Source organism: Primulina huaijiensis, chromosome 3, assembly GCF_012295235.1.
Source record: "Primulina huaijiensis isolate GDHJ02 chromosome 3, ASM1229523v2, whole genome shotgun sequence".
Classification (NCBI taxonomy): Eukaryota; Viridiplantae; Streptophyta; class Magnoliopsida; order Lamiales; family Gesneriaceae; genus Primulina; species Primulina huaijiensis.
Window position 1 is genome coordinate 3651094 of NC_133308.1, and position 16114 is coordinate 3667207.

A 16114-nucleotide genomic window follows, 5' to 3' on the forward strand; every position below is an offset into this window, starting at 1 on the left:
CGTAAATTTTTAATTTTTCAAAAAAAAAAAAAAAAAAAAACTTTTGGGACTTAAACGAATAAAACTTGATTAATGTGTCTTTCTAGTTGCCTAGAAAGTGACTATTCATCTTCTGCATGCAATCTTCATCTACGGCGTGCCACCGCCATAAAAATAGGAAGATTAGACAGGGATATAATAATTTCTTAATTAAAATGAACTCCCTTATTTGAAATACACTAAAAAAAATTATTTTTTTTAAAAAATAATTGATTAGAGTTAGATAACAAAATACTCCGATTAAACATTACACGGGACGTGCTACAATTAATTAGTGTATCATTCATTGTTCATCCTGTATGAACTCACAAAATGTATAGGTCTCACACTAGATAAACAATAGAGATACGTGAGTGTGTTATCCCGAATCTTCTGTAAATATATATTTACATATCACATTCAATATGAGTATATGACCACTTTTTTTTTTTTAAAAAAATATATTTTTAGAACTTGAAAGAATTATTTAAAATTTTTTTTTATCATATACTCCAATAAATTTACCCATAAAAAAGTCACTCACTAAAGAATTAAGACACGGGGGTTGCTGAAAAATTAAATAGAAATAAACAGTGAAATCAAGTAGCTTTGGTCTATCCTATTGATTTGTACCCCCACTTTTTTGGTTATTTCTGTTCAAGTCAGAGACGAGAACTCAAGAACACCGTCCAATCACGATCCCATTTTTGCATATAAAACCTCACTCCCACTGTGCCACAATCCCACTTCTGCACTGCCTATTGCTTTTATTTTTTTTATTCTGTGAAGTGGAAAAGTTTGCCTTTTTCCTGCTTTTGTAATGGAAAAGTCCCATTTTGTTGTCTCTCTTTTTGCTTATCTCGTGTTCTTCATTCCACTTTTTCTTCAAGTATCAGCAGCTAAAGCTGCAGGAACTGGAGATGGATCAGAGGCGTGGGGATATGCTGAAGTCAGGCCCAGTAAGCTTTTTTTTTTTTTTCTGAAAAGATTCAATTTTTATTTCTTTCATTTTTCATGTTTCGGATGAGAATTGCGTTCATTTCACTGCTCTGATTTCGTGTCTTGTTTGGACTGTATTGTGTATGTATATGCAACAGGAGCCCACATGTTTTGGTGGTATTACAGAAGTCCGAACAGGGAGCAAGATCCAAACAAGCCATGGCCAATCATTCTTTGGCTGCAGGGTGGACCTGTCAGTATATTATTATACTTCATAAATTTTCAAAGATCATTGCACATCTTGATCCTCATTATCAAATGAATGATATACCCTTTTCCTCTGATTGAGATTTTACACTATTGTCTGAATCTGGTTAATTAGGGTGCTTCTGGAGTTGGGATTGGGAATTTTGAAGAAATTGGGCCATTGGATACAGATTTGAAGCCTAGAAATTCGACATGGCTGAGCGTTGCCGATCTCTTATTTGTGGTGAGAATTGTGTCCTCAGAAGGAGCCAATGATAGATAATTTTATATTTTTTGTTTTATTTATTTATTTTGTTTTCGTGTAGGATAATCCTGTTGGAACTGGATACAGTTTTGTGGAAGATCCAAAAATTTTGGTGAAAACTGATTATGAAGCTGCGACTGATTTAACTACACTTTTGATTCAAGTTTTTAATAGAAACCAGTCTCTCCAAAAGAGCCCACTTTATATAGTTGCAGAATCTTATGGAGGAAAATATGCTGTCACCCTTGGATTATCAGTTCTCAAAGCTATAGAATCTGGAAAATTAAAGCTCAAACTTGGAGGTGATCATTATTCTCTAATGGAAAAAAATCAAACATTTCAATGTTTTAAGAAGAACCCAAGCTTGAATCTTGAAATTTATTGAGATTTCTGGTTTGTTATTTTTCTTGTACCTAGGAATTGCATTGGGTGACACTTGGATTTCACCAGAAGATTTTGTGGTATGAACACAACATTCTAAACTAAATGTAGATTCTGGCTACTTAGTCAAGTAATGTTCCAAGATTTCACATGTTTACTGCAGTTTTCATGGGGTCCTCTCCTCAAAGGTGTCTCCAGGCTAGACAACAACGGCCTAAAAAAATCAAACAGGTCTACTTTTGCTTCATTCATGTTCTTGTTCTCAGAAGAAAATATATTGTTGTTATGTTGATAAATTTACATTCAGAAAACAGTTTGGCTGAGCAAATTAAACAAGAACTTGATGCCGGTGAGTTCGAAGAGGCTACCGACTCATGGAGCAAGCTCGAGGATGTTATTACTACTAGCAGTAACTCAGTTGTAAAAATTCTCCACATCCCTTAAAATTTTTCCTCCGAATCTTAAAATTGATTCCGACGACTCAATTCTCGATGGATTTAATTTCTCTTGATGGAATATTTGCAGGATTTCTACAATTTTCTATTGGATTCAGGGATGGACCCTGTATCATTAACAGCTTCGGAGCTATCTCAACACATAGCGATGAACCGGTACTCGAGATATTTGAATTCGTTGAGGTCTACTGCAGGTGGTGATGGTGATCTTGATAGTTTAATGAATGGTGTGATAAAAAAGAAACTGAAGATCATACCAAAAGATGTTCAGTATGTGAATTTTTGTATATTTTCAACAATTGAGTAATTTTTTTGTTTTCGTATTGATTATGGGCTTGTGTTGTGTTTGCAGATGGGGTTGTCAATCAGATCTTGTCTTCTCTGCATTAGAAGCAGATTTCATGAAGCCAAGGATCGATGAGGTGACAGATTTGAGTATTTTGTGAAACAGAGTTCTTGATTCATATCATATCACAAAATATTTCATTTTTTTATAGTAGACATTAATTTCTTCATGATTTTACGCAGAAAATATTGAAAATATTTCATTTTCTGGTTCTTTTCTTGCATAGAGTCGTCTTTGATCGCCCAAGATTTGTGACTTTCGAGTATGTTCACTGAATATCTAAGCTCCATTAACACTGTTTTTCAGCAGACCGGAACCATGATCATATTGGAAATAAAATCGAAATTTTGTGCCTATAAGATTTCATGCATCCTTGAATCTATTCAATAAATTAGCTCGCTTTTGAGATTCATCTGTTATTGAAAAACTTTGTGGAAATTGTGGTGGTCTGTTATTTTTTAGTTAAATCCATTTCTAGTAAAACATTAAGCAAATATACCGTTCATGAAACACAATTTGATGCGATTTTTCAAACAACTTGAATCAATGGATTAATGTTCAATTCAAGCACCAGCATCAGCACCAGTTTCGCCAAATTAAAGAGGTTTCTTTGGTTATTTTATTTAGATTGCATTTGCATCAATGAATTTCAAATATATTCTAATGTATTTTTGTAGTTTTAGAGAAGTAATTCACCGTGTTAAGCAATATAAATTTCAAATTCACCGAACAATAATGGAGTCATTTGAATTCATTCTATTTTATGTAAGTAATGCGTAAATTAGTAATGTATGAATTTAAGATCTGATCTATTATTTCATTGTTAACAATTAAACTATAATCGAGATATATAGATTTCAAATCTATCTTCTCGAATGAAATCTTAATATTTTTTTAAACCATTCTCAGGTTGATGAATTGCTGGCTAAAGGAGTCAATATGACCATTTACAGCGGCCAAGTAAGAATTCTATTCTTGTGTTCTCCCCTTCATTGTACGCAAATTGGTTTTTATTGAGGAAACATTAATGTTTTTTAGAATTTCGACTTAATATACTTCAAATTATAATGTTCATTTGTACTTATTAAATCTGTAATAAAATGATATGAATTGGTTTCCATGATCATGCAGTTAGATGTCATTTGCTCAACAAAAGGAACCGAAGCATGGGTGTCAAAGCTCAAGTAAGTAAAAGGCGAGTCTCTCGTACAAGGTTGTAATGAAATCTTAATGTTCGAATGAAATCTTAATATTCACTAAGAAGTAATTCATTTTTATGTGGCAGATGGGATGGGCTGAGAAGTTTCTTGAGCATGGATAGAACACCAATCTATTGCGGGCAAGAAAAGATGACAAAGGGTTATTTCAAATCTTACAGGAACTTACATTTCTACTGGATTCTTGGAGCTGGCCACTTTGTAAGTCTATTTTTCTTTTTCGCTTTTTTTTTTTTTAAAAAAATTAAGCTTAATGTGTTACTTTTTTTGGGGTTTGTCTGAATTTCAGGTACCGGTTGACCAGCCCTGTGTGGCACTGAGCATGATTCGTGGCGTCACTCAGTCTCCAGTCGCATAGATATCAAATTTGTATGGAATTTGCAAAATATGATGATTTAAAGAAATTAAGCATTTTAAAATCAAATCATTTATTTCTGGTGGCTTTTCCCGTTCAATAAAAATTCTAATTAACGCATTTTTTTTTAATGTATTTTGAGGTTATGTAAGTAGGGATGACGATGAGATCGGAAAGAGTTCGATGAATTTCAGGATCTATCCTACCAAGAAAAAGTGAACCGACCTCACAACCTAGACGGAAAATCGTTAAACTTTAGATACATTTTTAATTCTGATAAACACACAATAAAAAAAACTAAAAATTAATACATTGATCAAAATTACATTCAAATCATATAATTTTAATAATAAGTTAGCAACCATATAATATCGTGAATTAATGTTGGATATCACAAAAAATTGAAAGAGAAAATCATATATGTACTCTCTTGATTGAATGTGATTCTGCCGTGAAGCTTGTTTCGGGTCTTCTGGACTGGGCTCAGCAGAACTTTGCTTATCTAATAACAATCTGTGTTATGAATAAAAGAAGAGGTCTTATTAATTAATTATCTTTCAGTCCTATATATTTTCATGGAAATTTGGAAAATAATGAATGTTAACTTAAAAATAATAATTAAAAACTATCAAAATTTAAAATCATGATTTTATTTTGATATTTTAAAACTAAATACAATGTACAATGTAAATTATTAAAATATTTTATAATAAAAAAATATAATGTAGATTTGTATAGAATAACACTTATTACTACGTACATACAATGAGATTACTATGTTATTAGTATTTATAAAATNTGCATTGTCTCACGTTTTTCAGTATTTTCCCCAATTACTCGGACACATCAGGTTCTTTCTTTTCTCCATTCTTAAAAATCTTCTTTCAAATCAATAGTTTCAGAAATCAGAGGTAACAGATTTCGGTTAAATGTTTTGGAATCTGTGCACTCTGTGAATTGCCATTCTCCTTAAGTTTTGCTCCTTATTTTGTTATTTCTATAAAGGTTACAGATGCACTTTGTATATGTTGAGTACGTCAAGCCATTGTGAATAAGATTGCCTATTTTTCTGAAATGTTTCTTACTTCTAATAATTTTAGCATTGATCTGGGTATTGTGATTCTTTTATTTCTAAGAATTTTTTCGCGAACTGTTCATTGAATTTTGTACTTTTGTGTGGCAATTGTATTTTCGAAAGATTTTGAGTTGGGGTGTTGATGCTTATTTGTATTTTTTGTTATGTTAGTGTAAAATAATGAATTGGAAGATATCGTAATGATTTGTATGTAATTTCTTACATAAAAGACTAGTTAAGTTTTATTTTATTCACATGGATCAAAGTTTAGTTACATTTAGTCTTATTAGTAAAGAAAGATAATGTGATTGTGAGTTTCGTTCACAATTGTTGTTAGCAGCACATCTCCATTTCAAAAAGTTGGATTGGGTTTGTTTTCTCTCCTCTGTTTTTTTTTTAACTATTATATCATAGTGCTTGATGTATGAACACGAAAACCCACTATGTAGTTACTTGCCATATTGGATCGATCCACGAAGTCAGATCCTTGGAGTATAACAACTTTGAATCAAATAGTAAGGTGTACTCTCTTTGCATCAAGCTTAACCAGAATGTCACCGAAGCCGTCTGAGAACGGAATGGAAGGCGACGATGAAAGAGAAGAAGATTCGGATGAAGAAAATTCGGAAGCTGTGGAGGAGGAAGAGGAAGATGAGCCTCGCCTCAAGTACCAGCGGATGGGTGGCAGCGTGCCAGCGCTCCTACAAAGCGACGCCGCTTCGTGTATTGCCGTTGCTGAACGAATGATCGCGCTGGGTACTCATGGTGGCTCCGTTCACATTCTTGATTTTCTCGGAAATCAAGTGAGTCTAGTTCTTGTATTTTGTTGTTTGGTTTTGTGGTGTTTGTTGATTGGGTCCACTTAATTTTTTATGTTGGGAGTTTTTGGTTTCAGAATGATTAAGGATTATGTGAAACTAACTTTTAAGTTGGTTTCTTTCCTGCGTTTGGCTCGATGATTGATAGTAGTTATTGTGCCAATTTAGAAATATTCAAAAATATTTAATTGAAAGTTCAAGTACATATTTGATAGATAATGCATAAATTGCGTGTAAAAGTTTAATTTTTTCCGTTTTAATAAACTTCTTAAGTATGTACAATCTCATAGCTTAACAGCATAGATTTATTTTCAGCATATTTAACGCATGCCCTATGACCTTGTTCTATCATGTAGAGTGCATCGGAGTCTCTCAAGCAAGAATCCTTGGTAGTTGATGATATAACTTGGTTGTGTTATCTGATGTAACTCATTTGATTGACGATCACGTGAATAACATAATTCTTTTGCCCTCCAGGTTAAAGAATTTAATCCTCATACATCTGCTGTAAATGATCTTTGCTTTGACATCGAAGGTGAATACATTGGAAGCTGCTCTGATGATGGTTCTGTTGTAATAAATAGTCTTTTTACTGAGGAGAGAATGAAGTTCGAGTACCATCGCCCTATGAAAGCCATTGCTTTAGACCCAGAATATTCAAGAAAATCATCAAGAAGATTTGTTACTGGAGGTTTAGCTGGTAACTTATACCTCAACATGAAGAAATGGATAGGCTATAGAGACCAGGTTTATCTAGGTTCCTGGCATGCTTTATTCACGCGTTAAATTTTCTTAAACTTTCTGAAACTATGGCCGCTCAGTTGAATTATTATCTTTCTCCCAGATTTTGCACTCTGGTGAAGGCCCAATTCATGCGGTGAAATGGAGATCTAGTCTCATTGCTTGGGCTAATGATGCTGGTGTAAAAGTTTATGATGCTTCTAATGATCAGCGTGTAACATTCATCGAAAGACCTCGAGGGAGCCCACGCCCTGAGCTTCTGCTGCCTCATTTAGTCTGGCAGGTTTGAATACCATGTGAAATAAATACTTAGCAATATTCTAGATACTGATGTGATTCATATTGCATGTTTTATCCTGGCACTAGGATGATACTCTGCTGGTTATTGGATGGGGAACATCTGTTAAAGTTGCGTCGATTAGAACCAACCAAAATAACGGCGCTGAGGGGACATTTAAGCATTTTTCAATGTCTAGCATGAACCAGGTGGATATTGTGGCATCTTTTCAAACCAGCTATTTCATTTCAGGAATTGCGCCTTTTGGGAATTCTTTGGTAGCTCTGGCATATATCTCTGGGAAAGAAGATGGTGAGAAGGACTTTAGCAGCAGTGTTCCTTCACGCCAGGTATTTACTCTGTGGAATGGTAATGCTGTTTTCCTTCAGCATTGCGTGATTGCAGCTTGCTTTATGCAGCAAGAACTGTGTGATACTCCTCGTACTGAGCTATAGTTCTATCAAACCATGCCAGTGTCATATTGTTAGAGTTGGTTGTATTTGAATGTATTAATGGCTTGTTTTTATGGTCTTATGCCTTTGGCTGATAAGTCTCCTATGGTTGGTCTTGTGGATATTCCACTTTCTAGGGATGGAGGTTGGTTTTCGTATGAGCTCTTGACCACCTTTACCACAACGATATGTTAGCTTGTTTATGAAAAACTTGCATGATAACAGAATGATCTTCCCTTTTGCTTCTGTATGAAGTTGAGTGAACCAACTGCTTAAATGGGTCAATCTTGTAACAATAGGGAAATGCTAAGAGACCAGAAGTGCGAGTTGTCACTTGGACTAATGATGAGCTGGCAACTGATGCATTACCTATTCTTGGCTTCGAACATTACAAGGCCAAAGATTATTCCCTTGCTCATTCTCCTTTCTCAGGTAGTCAGGTTTTACTTGCTTTTATATGTAATCTCATTTCAATATACAAATGATGTTATTCCTTGCTACTTCATTTTGTTGTGAGTTGTTGAATGATATCTGTGATGAAGATGCCATTGTACCTGTGATTTAGGTAGCAGTTATGCTGGTGGTCAGTGGGCTGCTGGAGATGAACCCTTATACTACATCGTGTCCCCAAAAGATGTTGTGATTGCTAAACCTAGGTCAGTGATACCTTTTCCTCATCTTCCATCAAATACACTCCTGTTATCTTTGTTTATTCAGATTCAGATAGCGTGTTGGAAACATGTTCATAGCTTTGCTTTGATATGCTATTTATAAAAGCCTATTATTTAGTATATACATGAATATTGCTCGATCATCTTAGTTTTGCCTTTTTTTGTAACAATCACACCTTATATTATTATAAATATGTGTAAACAGAATAATGGATTCAAGGATAACCTATAGACTTATGTGGTGTGTGTAAATTTTTGGTTGGAAGGAACTACATTTCGTGTATATATGTTAAACTCCAAATTGATCATTTTATTTGTTTTGAATAGCAAAGCCATGAGGTTTTAGCTCTATCTAGTTGGCTGATCATGTTCGTGTCTTCCACCAATTTCGCCGAACCAGGTTTTAGTAGGCTGTTGCGACTTGGAGGAGTATGATGTCATGAAACTCCACGTGATTTAAATGTGTGCAAATATCTTAAGTCAATCCAGTTAGGAGTGGGTTTCTTTCTGATCCTTGTTCATTAGCATGATTGATTGTGGTTAATTTTTATAGAGAGATTAAGAAAAACATTGTGTCTTGTCATAATATTTTATTTTGAGGCTTGTTATTATCAATATTACTACTGCTGCTGCTATTGTTACATCATTATTTTTTTAAATCTTTTTTTAATGAAGGGGGGTGGGTGGGGGGGATTTTTTCCCTTAATGGGAGAGGCCATACCATCAAGCCAAGAGGCTTTTGGCATGTTTATCTTGTTTTCTGATTTAATATTTCTAGGCATCTGGCATTCAAGATAAAATCACTCTCTCCATATCCTACTAAATAAGTTCAAAGGAAAAATTGAGAAGTCATTATCTCTTGATCATCGTGATCATACCATGTTGAAATTTTATTTGAAGTTAGTCAAAGATTCTGAACTATAAATCTTTAATTGCTTTTTGGCTGATAGGGATGCAGAAGATCACATAGCGTGGCTGGTTCAACATGGATGGCATGAGAAAGCCTTGGAAGCGGTTGAAGCTGGTCAGGGACGGAGTGAGCTTCTTGATGAGGTAGTTTGTTCAAATTTGGACGTGCTAGGTTTTTGAATTGCATCTGTTGTTGCTTGTCATCCAAGATTGGTCAGTTATTTTAGCTAGTGATGCTACCTACTGTCATCTGTCGCGACTTTTACTTCCATGATCCATCTGACACATGCTAACCTTAGGTAATAGAAACCACCGTACTTTTAGATTTTTTCCTTTCCTTTCAAGTGCACTGAGGTTGGGCAGCTAATTTTAAGATTTTCACCATAGGTTCTTACAAATTATTGGTTGCAAATTCGATATGTTATTTTAACCATACAATTGTGAACTATGATGTGTGTGAATAAATTTGCAAAGGGATCTCCTAATTTTATTTTTCAATGGTTAACGAACAGACTGCAATTTTACTTTTAAAGAATTTGCAAACGATAATTGTTCTGTAGAATATCTATCATGATCTTTGTTACATCATAGTAACTTTATCACAGCTTTTCATATCGCAATGCACGAAGGTTGGATATACTTATAGTTATGGTGTATATTTTTCAGTACTTTTTATGAGTGAGAATAAGATGGATAATATTTGCATACACCAAAACAGGTATTTCTGGTTTGTGTGGGCATAGTTCTGAAAATAGTTTATTTATTTGAAAATGCAAATTAGTCATTATTTGATTGCCATGGCTTCTTCTTCTCTCTCTCTTTTTTGGCACTTTCCATATCCAATGCTTTCTCTTTTATTACTTATAATAAAATATTATATAATGTATGACTTCTCCGACGCCTTCTGCCATGGAGCTCTATGCCATGGATGGAAAAGTATGGCATTAATTTCAATATTCAGAATAACTAGAATAAAAATCTGCACTGAAGCATGGGGTTGATCCGCATATGCTGACTATGGCAAGAAGTTGTTTTATGCAGAATGGAAATGTTTTATCTTTTGTTCAAGTTGTAGAGCTCTTGCAAATATAGAGTGGTAAATATTAATTTCTAAATGGATTTTGCACAGCAAGGTACTTAAAGATTTTAAATTATTATAACTAGCCACAACATTGTGGTGATGTGGCAGAACAGTCTACGGATGCACGTTACAGAGTATACACTCTAATTTGTCAAATCCATACAGGTGGGATCAGGATATCTTGACCATCTGATTGTGGAACGCAAATATGCCGAAGCGGCTTCATTATGTCCAAAATTATTGCGCGGATCAGCTTCTGCATGGGAAAGGTAAGATAGTAAATACGTTCATATGCATACAGATATCTAGTTGATAAACAATTTCTCAGTTTGTTTCATTAACTGGTGGTGGGGTACTTGATTCAGGTGGGTTTTCCATTTTGCTCATCTCCGTCAACTTCCTGTGCTGGTTCCCTACATTCCGACGGAAAATCCAAGGCTACGTGATACTGCTTATGAGGTGTGTAATTGCAACTGTTTAATGCAGGTCACTCCCATATTTCTGTGTTGTGAATAACTTGTGATCATATTAAATCGGTAACTGGGGCTGAATCTCTCTTATGAACTAGGTTGCTCTTGTTGCTTTGGCGACAAGTACTTCATTTCACAAGGATCTCCTATCAACTGTTAAAACTTGGCCACCTGTAATATATTCTGCTTTGCCCATTATCTCAGCTATTGAACCTCAGCTGAATACGTCTTCTATGACTGGTGAACTCAAAGAAGTTAGTTTCAGGAAATTCTGTTTGACACATGTTTCTTCATGTATCTTATATGGTGCTTACTTTCATGTCAGGCTCTGGCTGAGCTTTATGTAATTGATGGGCAATATGAGAAAGGCTTCAGTCTGTATGCCGATGTAAGTGATTTGCATAATGATTCAATATTGGTCAGTTACTACATTCAGAACCCTTTTCAAATGGTTGTGATGTGCCATCGTGGAGTATGGTATTGGAGTTATCATTCCTTCAAATTCACTTGTTTGTTCTTTATTTAACATTAGTTTCTATGTGTTTCAGCTTATGAAGCCAGGTGTATTTGATTTTATTGAGAAACATGATTTGCATGATGGCATTCGGGAAAAGGTACTTTTAGCGCTATATTGGTAGAGTGAGTCATTATCATAATAACATGTGGTTACTCCATGCTAGATTTTATCACGTTATTGCCTTTATGGGATCCTGAACTCAGGTTCCATTTCTTTAAATTCCTTTGTTCCACAGTTCTTTTCCAAAAATACTTTACAAAACTTATTTCTGTAGTTTTGCTTCACTGTCAAAGTCAAACATACGGCTATGCGTATTACACCACTTCATGTCATGCTGTAAGAAATATAATTGGAGAACTAAATGTAGATCACTTCTGTGTTACCATGTTAGATCAATATTTTCAAGACAAATTTGTAATATCATATTCATAATCTTTTTTTAACAGTTAACAGTTCTACGACTTATTTGTTTCCTTCACACGGCATTTCAGGTTGCACAACTTATGATGATAGATTGCAAACGCGCAGTTCCATTGTTTATTCAGCAGAGAGATCTCATAAGCCCAACTGATGTTGTTTCACAACTTATGGCTGCGAAGAATAAATGTGATTATCGATACTTTTTGCATCTATATCTGCATTCCCTGTATTTGTCGAATCCACATGCTGGAATGGAGTTCCATGACATGCAGGTTTGTGGAGATTTAACATCCCTTATTTTAGTACTTTATCTTTTCAATGATCTACACACGTCAGCAATGTTTTTATCACTTTACTTATCTTTATTTTCTTGGCCAAGGATAATCAGAAATATGCTAAACACCATTAATCCCAATATGTCAAGTAACTAGCAATGAACAGTTTTCATTTAAAGCCATATTTATAATCTCTCTGAGTAGTGAAATTTGAACGAACCCAAGATAGAAATGGAACATTGTGAATTGAATCTGATGTGAAAAGAAAAATGTATAATCCAATGTGATTCTTTGGTTAACAATGTTTGTCCCATCTAGTTATTGTTGATAATGTTCTGCACTCGTTTTTTCAGAAACAAATGACTCCCTTTGGTACTTCTTCCTCTTTTGTTAATTTTCCTCATTGCAAATTGTTTGTCACTAATTTAGGCGTGATCCTTCACATTCGATACTTAAGTATTTGCAGCGAAGTGCTTCTTCCCATGACTCTTTATGAAAAACAGAAATGCTATTGAGTTACCTTGTCATCCTCTGCTGCAAGAACTGTATTAGTACTTTTCCACTGCTTATCTAGTTATCTTATACTTTCTTAATATTTGTTAACTATAACTTTGACCTGGTTAACTGGGCTATCTTAAACATTTTTTTATGGGTGAACGGTACTCTAAATGGCGTTAGGCAGTCCTAGACTGTCCCGGCATTGTCTAAGACGGTCTCTATAAGCGGCCTGAGTCTATCTGATTGGCGCAGTGGGCAAGCAGGCGGCCGAGACGGCCATTAAAATTTTAGTCAACTGTCAAAGTCAAATAACTTAAAAACCAGTCAAAAGAAGCCTCTTTTGTATTTATTTTTGGTTTCAAGTGTTCTCTATTGTTAGTCACCACTTGCCTCAAACCGTCTTCAGCCGCCGTCATCAGCTACCACCTTAATTATCTTGTTTGTTTGTAGTTATATATTTATTTGTACTTTATCTAGATTTTATTTATTGTATGAAACTTTTTAATGTATAAACATTATTTAATTACATAAAAATGATTATTATTTGTAATTACATTGCATGATTATATATTATTACCTATAAAAAATTGTTAAAAAAATTCAGCCGCCTAGGCGGGAGGTGGGAGGCAGTCACAGACCGTCCCGCTACCGCTTCCTGCCATTTACAACACCGTGGGTGAATATGGGCGGTGCTTACGTGACTGAGGCGGTAGGCGGTCACTGACCACCCGTCATTTACTACATTGTGGGTGAATATGCCACACATATCGCATCACACCAAAATATTTAAGATAATATTCCAGAAAGATGACTACCTCTTGGAGTTGCTGCACTGTCAAATAGACGACGAAACTGAAAAAGAAGTTGGATTTTCATTGTCTGGAACCATCACAAGTTTCATCTGTATACAGTCAGAACATATATCATCACCCACCCCCATCCCCCTTCTGTCACCATCCACCACCATACCCTTGTACTCATCACCATCTGTTGTATGATTTTACATCCTCCCGGCACTTCAACATGATTCATAAGTGTTAGTAACACCACTGCTGTCAATCCTTTCTTGACTGTTTCCTCACCTCACCTCGTGCATCTTTTAAATCAATTAGCATAATTTGGCAATGAATACCAAGTTTGGGATTTGTGGACCACCTTCTGCAACAGACAAAAACAGATACACGCTGGTCCAAGCTTCTAGCAGCCCAACCAAGAGCCCTAGCCCATTAAAAGATTTGATAAGTTACACAAACGGGAAATTTAGCAAAATCTTAGTTAATTTCTTTTGGTAAGCTTTCGCAAATATTTACTTACTTTCTACTTCCAAATAAGGATAATTCACTATCATCAGGGAATAAATTGGGTACAAGATTAAGGAGTCTTTTTTCTAGGAAATCTTCCAATAGGAAAAGCTGTTCAATTTGTATTTGATGGATATATATTTTGCACACTACATGTAGTTGACATTTCTTCCTTATTTGGACCACTTTCAACAGGTTGAGCTCTATGCTGACTACGATCCAAAAATGTTGCTTCCCTTTCTCCGAAACAGTCAGCATTATACACTGGAAAAGGTTTGCTTCATGGGTGTGTTATTTGTGTGTAATATTCTATCATCTCGTGGCTATACATCCTTGATGAAAACCAATCACAGGCATATGAAATTTGTGTTAAAAGAGATCTGTTGAAAGAGCAAGTCTTTATCCTTGGAAGAATGGGGAACGCAAAGCAAGCCTTGGCTGTAATTATAAATAAGTTGGGGGATGTAGAAGAGGTGCCCATCTTAATGCTCCATTATCCGTTGATTAGTTTTGAAACGTTGTTGTGATAAGATGTACATGACTCTTGATTATTTGCAGGCAATAGAATTTGTGAGTATGCAGAATGATGATGAACTCTGGGAAGAACTTATCAAGCAATGTTTAAACAAACCAGAGATGGTAAGTTGTCAACTGACTGCTCCGATCAAATGGTAGACTGCATTTGCTTTATTCTAGAAATTCCCTTTTGATTAGTTTTATTCATTTCTTTTGCCCAACTGGCAGGTAGGGGTACTTTTGGAGCATACTGTTGGTAATCTTGATCCCTTGTATATTGTAAATAGGGTTCCGAATGGTTTGGAGATACCTCGGTAAGAACATTCCATGGTTTTGGTTTTATTCTTGTAGTAAATATGCATATTTGGTGAAGCTGTGGATTCATCAAACATCTTCTTTTGGCTTTTTTACACGGAAGAATTGTCACTGGGGTCAAATTTTATACAAAAATAGTACATTTAGCTTAATTTCAGTCTGGTGCTACAAGAGTGTGATCTTTATTCCCTTGCCATGTGTTGTGAGCATTCTGTTACTGCGGAATAGGACCAGTTTACTCAGTTCGTGTCGTCAGAATTTTTGTATACTGAAACCTGGTGAAGTCTTCTCCTTCTCGTGTCACTCAATAGTCCACAAATTTACCCAAATTCTTCCCTTTTTTTTCCTTTCAGAATTTTTTTAACATGTGAAGCTCATCTATTCTAAATCAAGACATTTCAGGCTGCGTGACCGTCTAGTTAAAATCATCACGGACTATAGAACAGAAACTTCTCTCAGACATGGCTGCAATGCTATCCTAAAGGTATCCTTGCTCAAGAGTTCCTTGCATGCCCTCTTAAGTGAACTGTTTTATTATCATCATTATGTAAATCTTGTAGGCCGATTGTGTTAATTTGTTGATCAAGTACTATAAGGAAGCCAGACGTGCTATATACTTGAGTAACGAAGAAGATGAGTCGCACACTATAACAGATAAAAAGCAGTCCTTTCAGTTGGCTGAGCGATCTCCAAGCATCAGAAGAATGGAGGTGAAGCCAAAAGTCAGAGGAGGCACTAGATGTTGCATGTGTTTTGATCCATTTTCGATACATAACGTGTCCATATACGTTTTCTACTGCTGTCATGCGTATCACGAGACGTGTCTTATGGATTCCATCAATTCACTTAGTGGTAGCAAAAAGAAACCTGCTCCAGCCCCTACCCAGGATGAGTTATCATTTTATAAGTACGAAAATGATGATGATGCTGATGATGAAGAAGATGAAGATAATGCCCTGATGCGTTGCATCTTATGTACTACTGCTGCAGGTTGAATTCTATTTTTGTATATTTGTGTGTTTGATATTTTACAACCACGATTTGCCCAGGCAAGGAAGAGTGTTATCTTTTGTATGTATTAGTCATCTTATCAAAGGTTGTCTGGTTGGTTTGGTTTCAACCTTGGAAACTGTAGGTTGATATAAGCTTCTGTGGATTTTTTTTTTATTCCGAGCCAACATAATGAAATCGTTATTGTATTTTTTTATGTATTTAAATTAAATATTTTTCTTTTCATGTTGTTGCATGTGCTCAGAAATGTTAATGAGTGAAAATTTATGATTTTTTGTTTTCAGCTTCACTTAATAAATTTTTATATATAGTTTACTTTGATATCTAATTTTTGTTTCTCCAGTATTTATAAAAAATTTAATATATCTTACATAAATCTTTATCACGATGCAAAAGAATTTATCATAAATTGTCAGAAAAACCCTGTTAAAGAGTATGATCTGCATGTAATAAAAAAAAATCTTGGTTTGTGTTGTATTTGGATTAACACTCCATATATTTTAATATAACATATTTAATTGATCGTTTAAATTTAAAATAAAAAT

The 16114-nt window shown here is 34.9% G+C and overlaps 2 protein-coding genes across 3 annotated transcripts; both read left to right on the top strand.

Moving 5' to 3' along the window:
- The first annotated feature begins 629 nt into the window (after positions 1-629).
- Positions 630-4296, top strand: LOC140973142 (serine carboxypeptidase-like 51). Of its 2 annotated transcripts, none has more exons than XR_012174575.1 (13): positions 630-977; positions 1116-1210; positions 1340-1447; positions 1530-1770; positions 1886-1929; positions 2013-2080; positions 2164-2269; positions 2375-2574; positions 2657-2726; positions 3560-3610; positions 3782-3845; positions 3936-4068; positions 4157-4296. XR_012174575.1 is itself a non-coding variant. In XM_073435741.1 (13 exons), exons 1-13 carry the CDS (start codon positions 839-841, stop codon positions 4223-4225), a joined length of 1377 nt encoding a protein of 458 aa, XP_073291842.1. In that variant the 5' UTR covers positions 631-838; the 3' UTR covers positions 4226-4296. The 2 variants fall into 2 exon arrangements, 1 of the variants encoding a protein (XP_073291842.1); XM_073435741.1 differs by having other exon boundaries at positions 631-977; positions 3782-3834.
- A 723-nt stretch (positions 4297-5019) lies between these two features.
- LOC140973143 (vacuolar protein sorting-associated protein 41 homolog) lies at positions 5020-15725 on the top strand. Its single transcript, XM_073435742.1, has 20 exons — positions 5020-5072; positions 5747-6100; positions 6593-6862; positions 6960-7139; positions 7223-7483; positions 7885-8017; positions 8151-8241; positions 9207-9309; positions 10412-10515; positions 10612-10705; positions 10815-10970; positions 11042-11104; positions 11265-11330; positions 11725-11925; positions 13923-14000; positions 14081-14200; positions 14286-14366; positions 14472-14557; positions 14961-15042; positions 15119-15725. The coding sequence occupies exons 2-20, from the start codon at positions 5849-5851 to the stop codon at positions 15551-15553; spliced, it is 2856 nt and encodes a 951-aa protein (XP_073291843.1). The 5' UTR covers positions 5020-5072; positions 5747-5848; the 3' UTR covers positions 15554-15725.
- Positions 15726-16114: the final 389 nt, after the last annotated feature.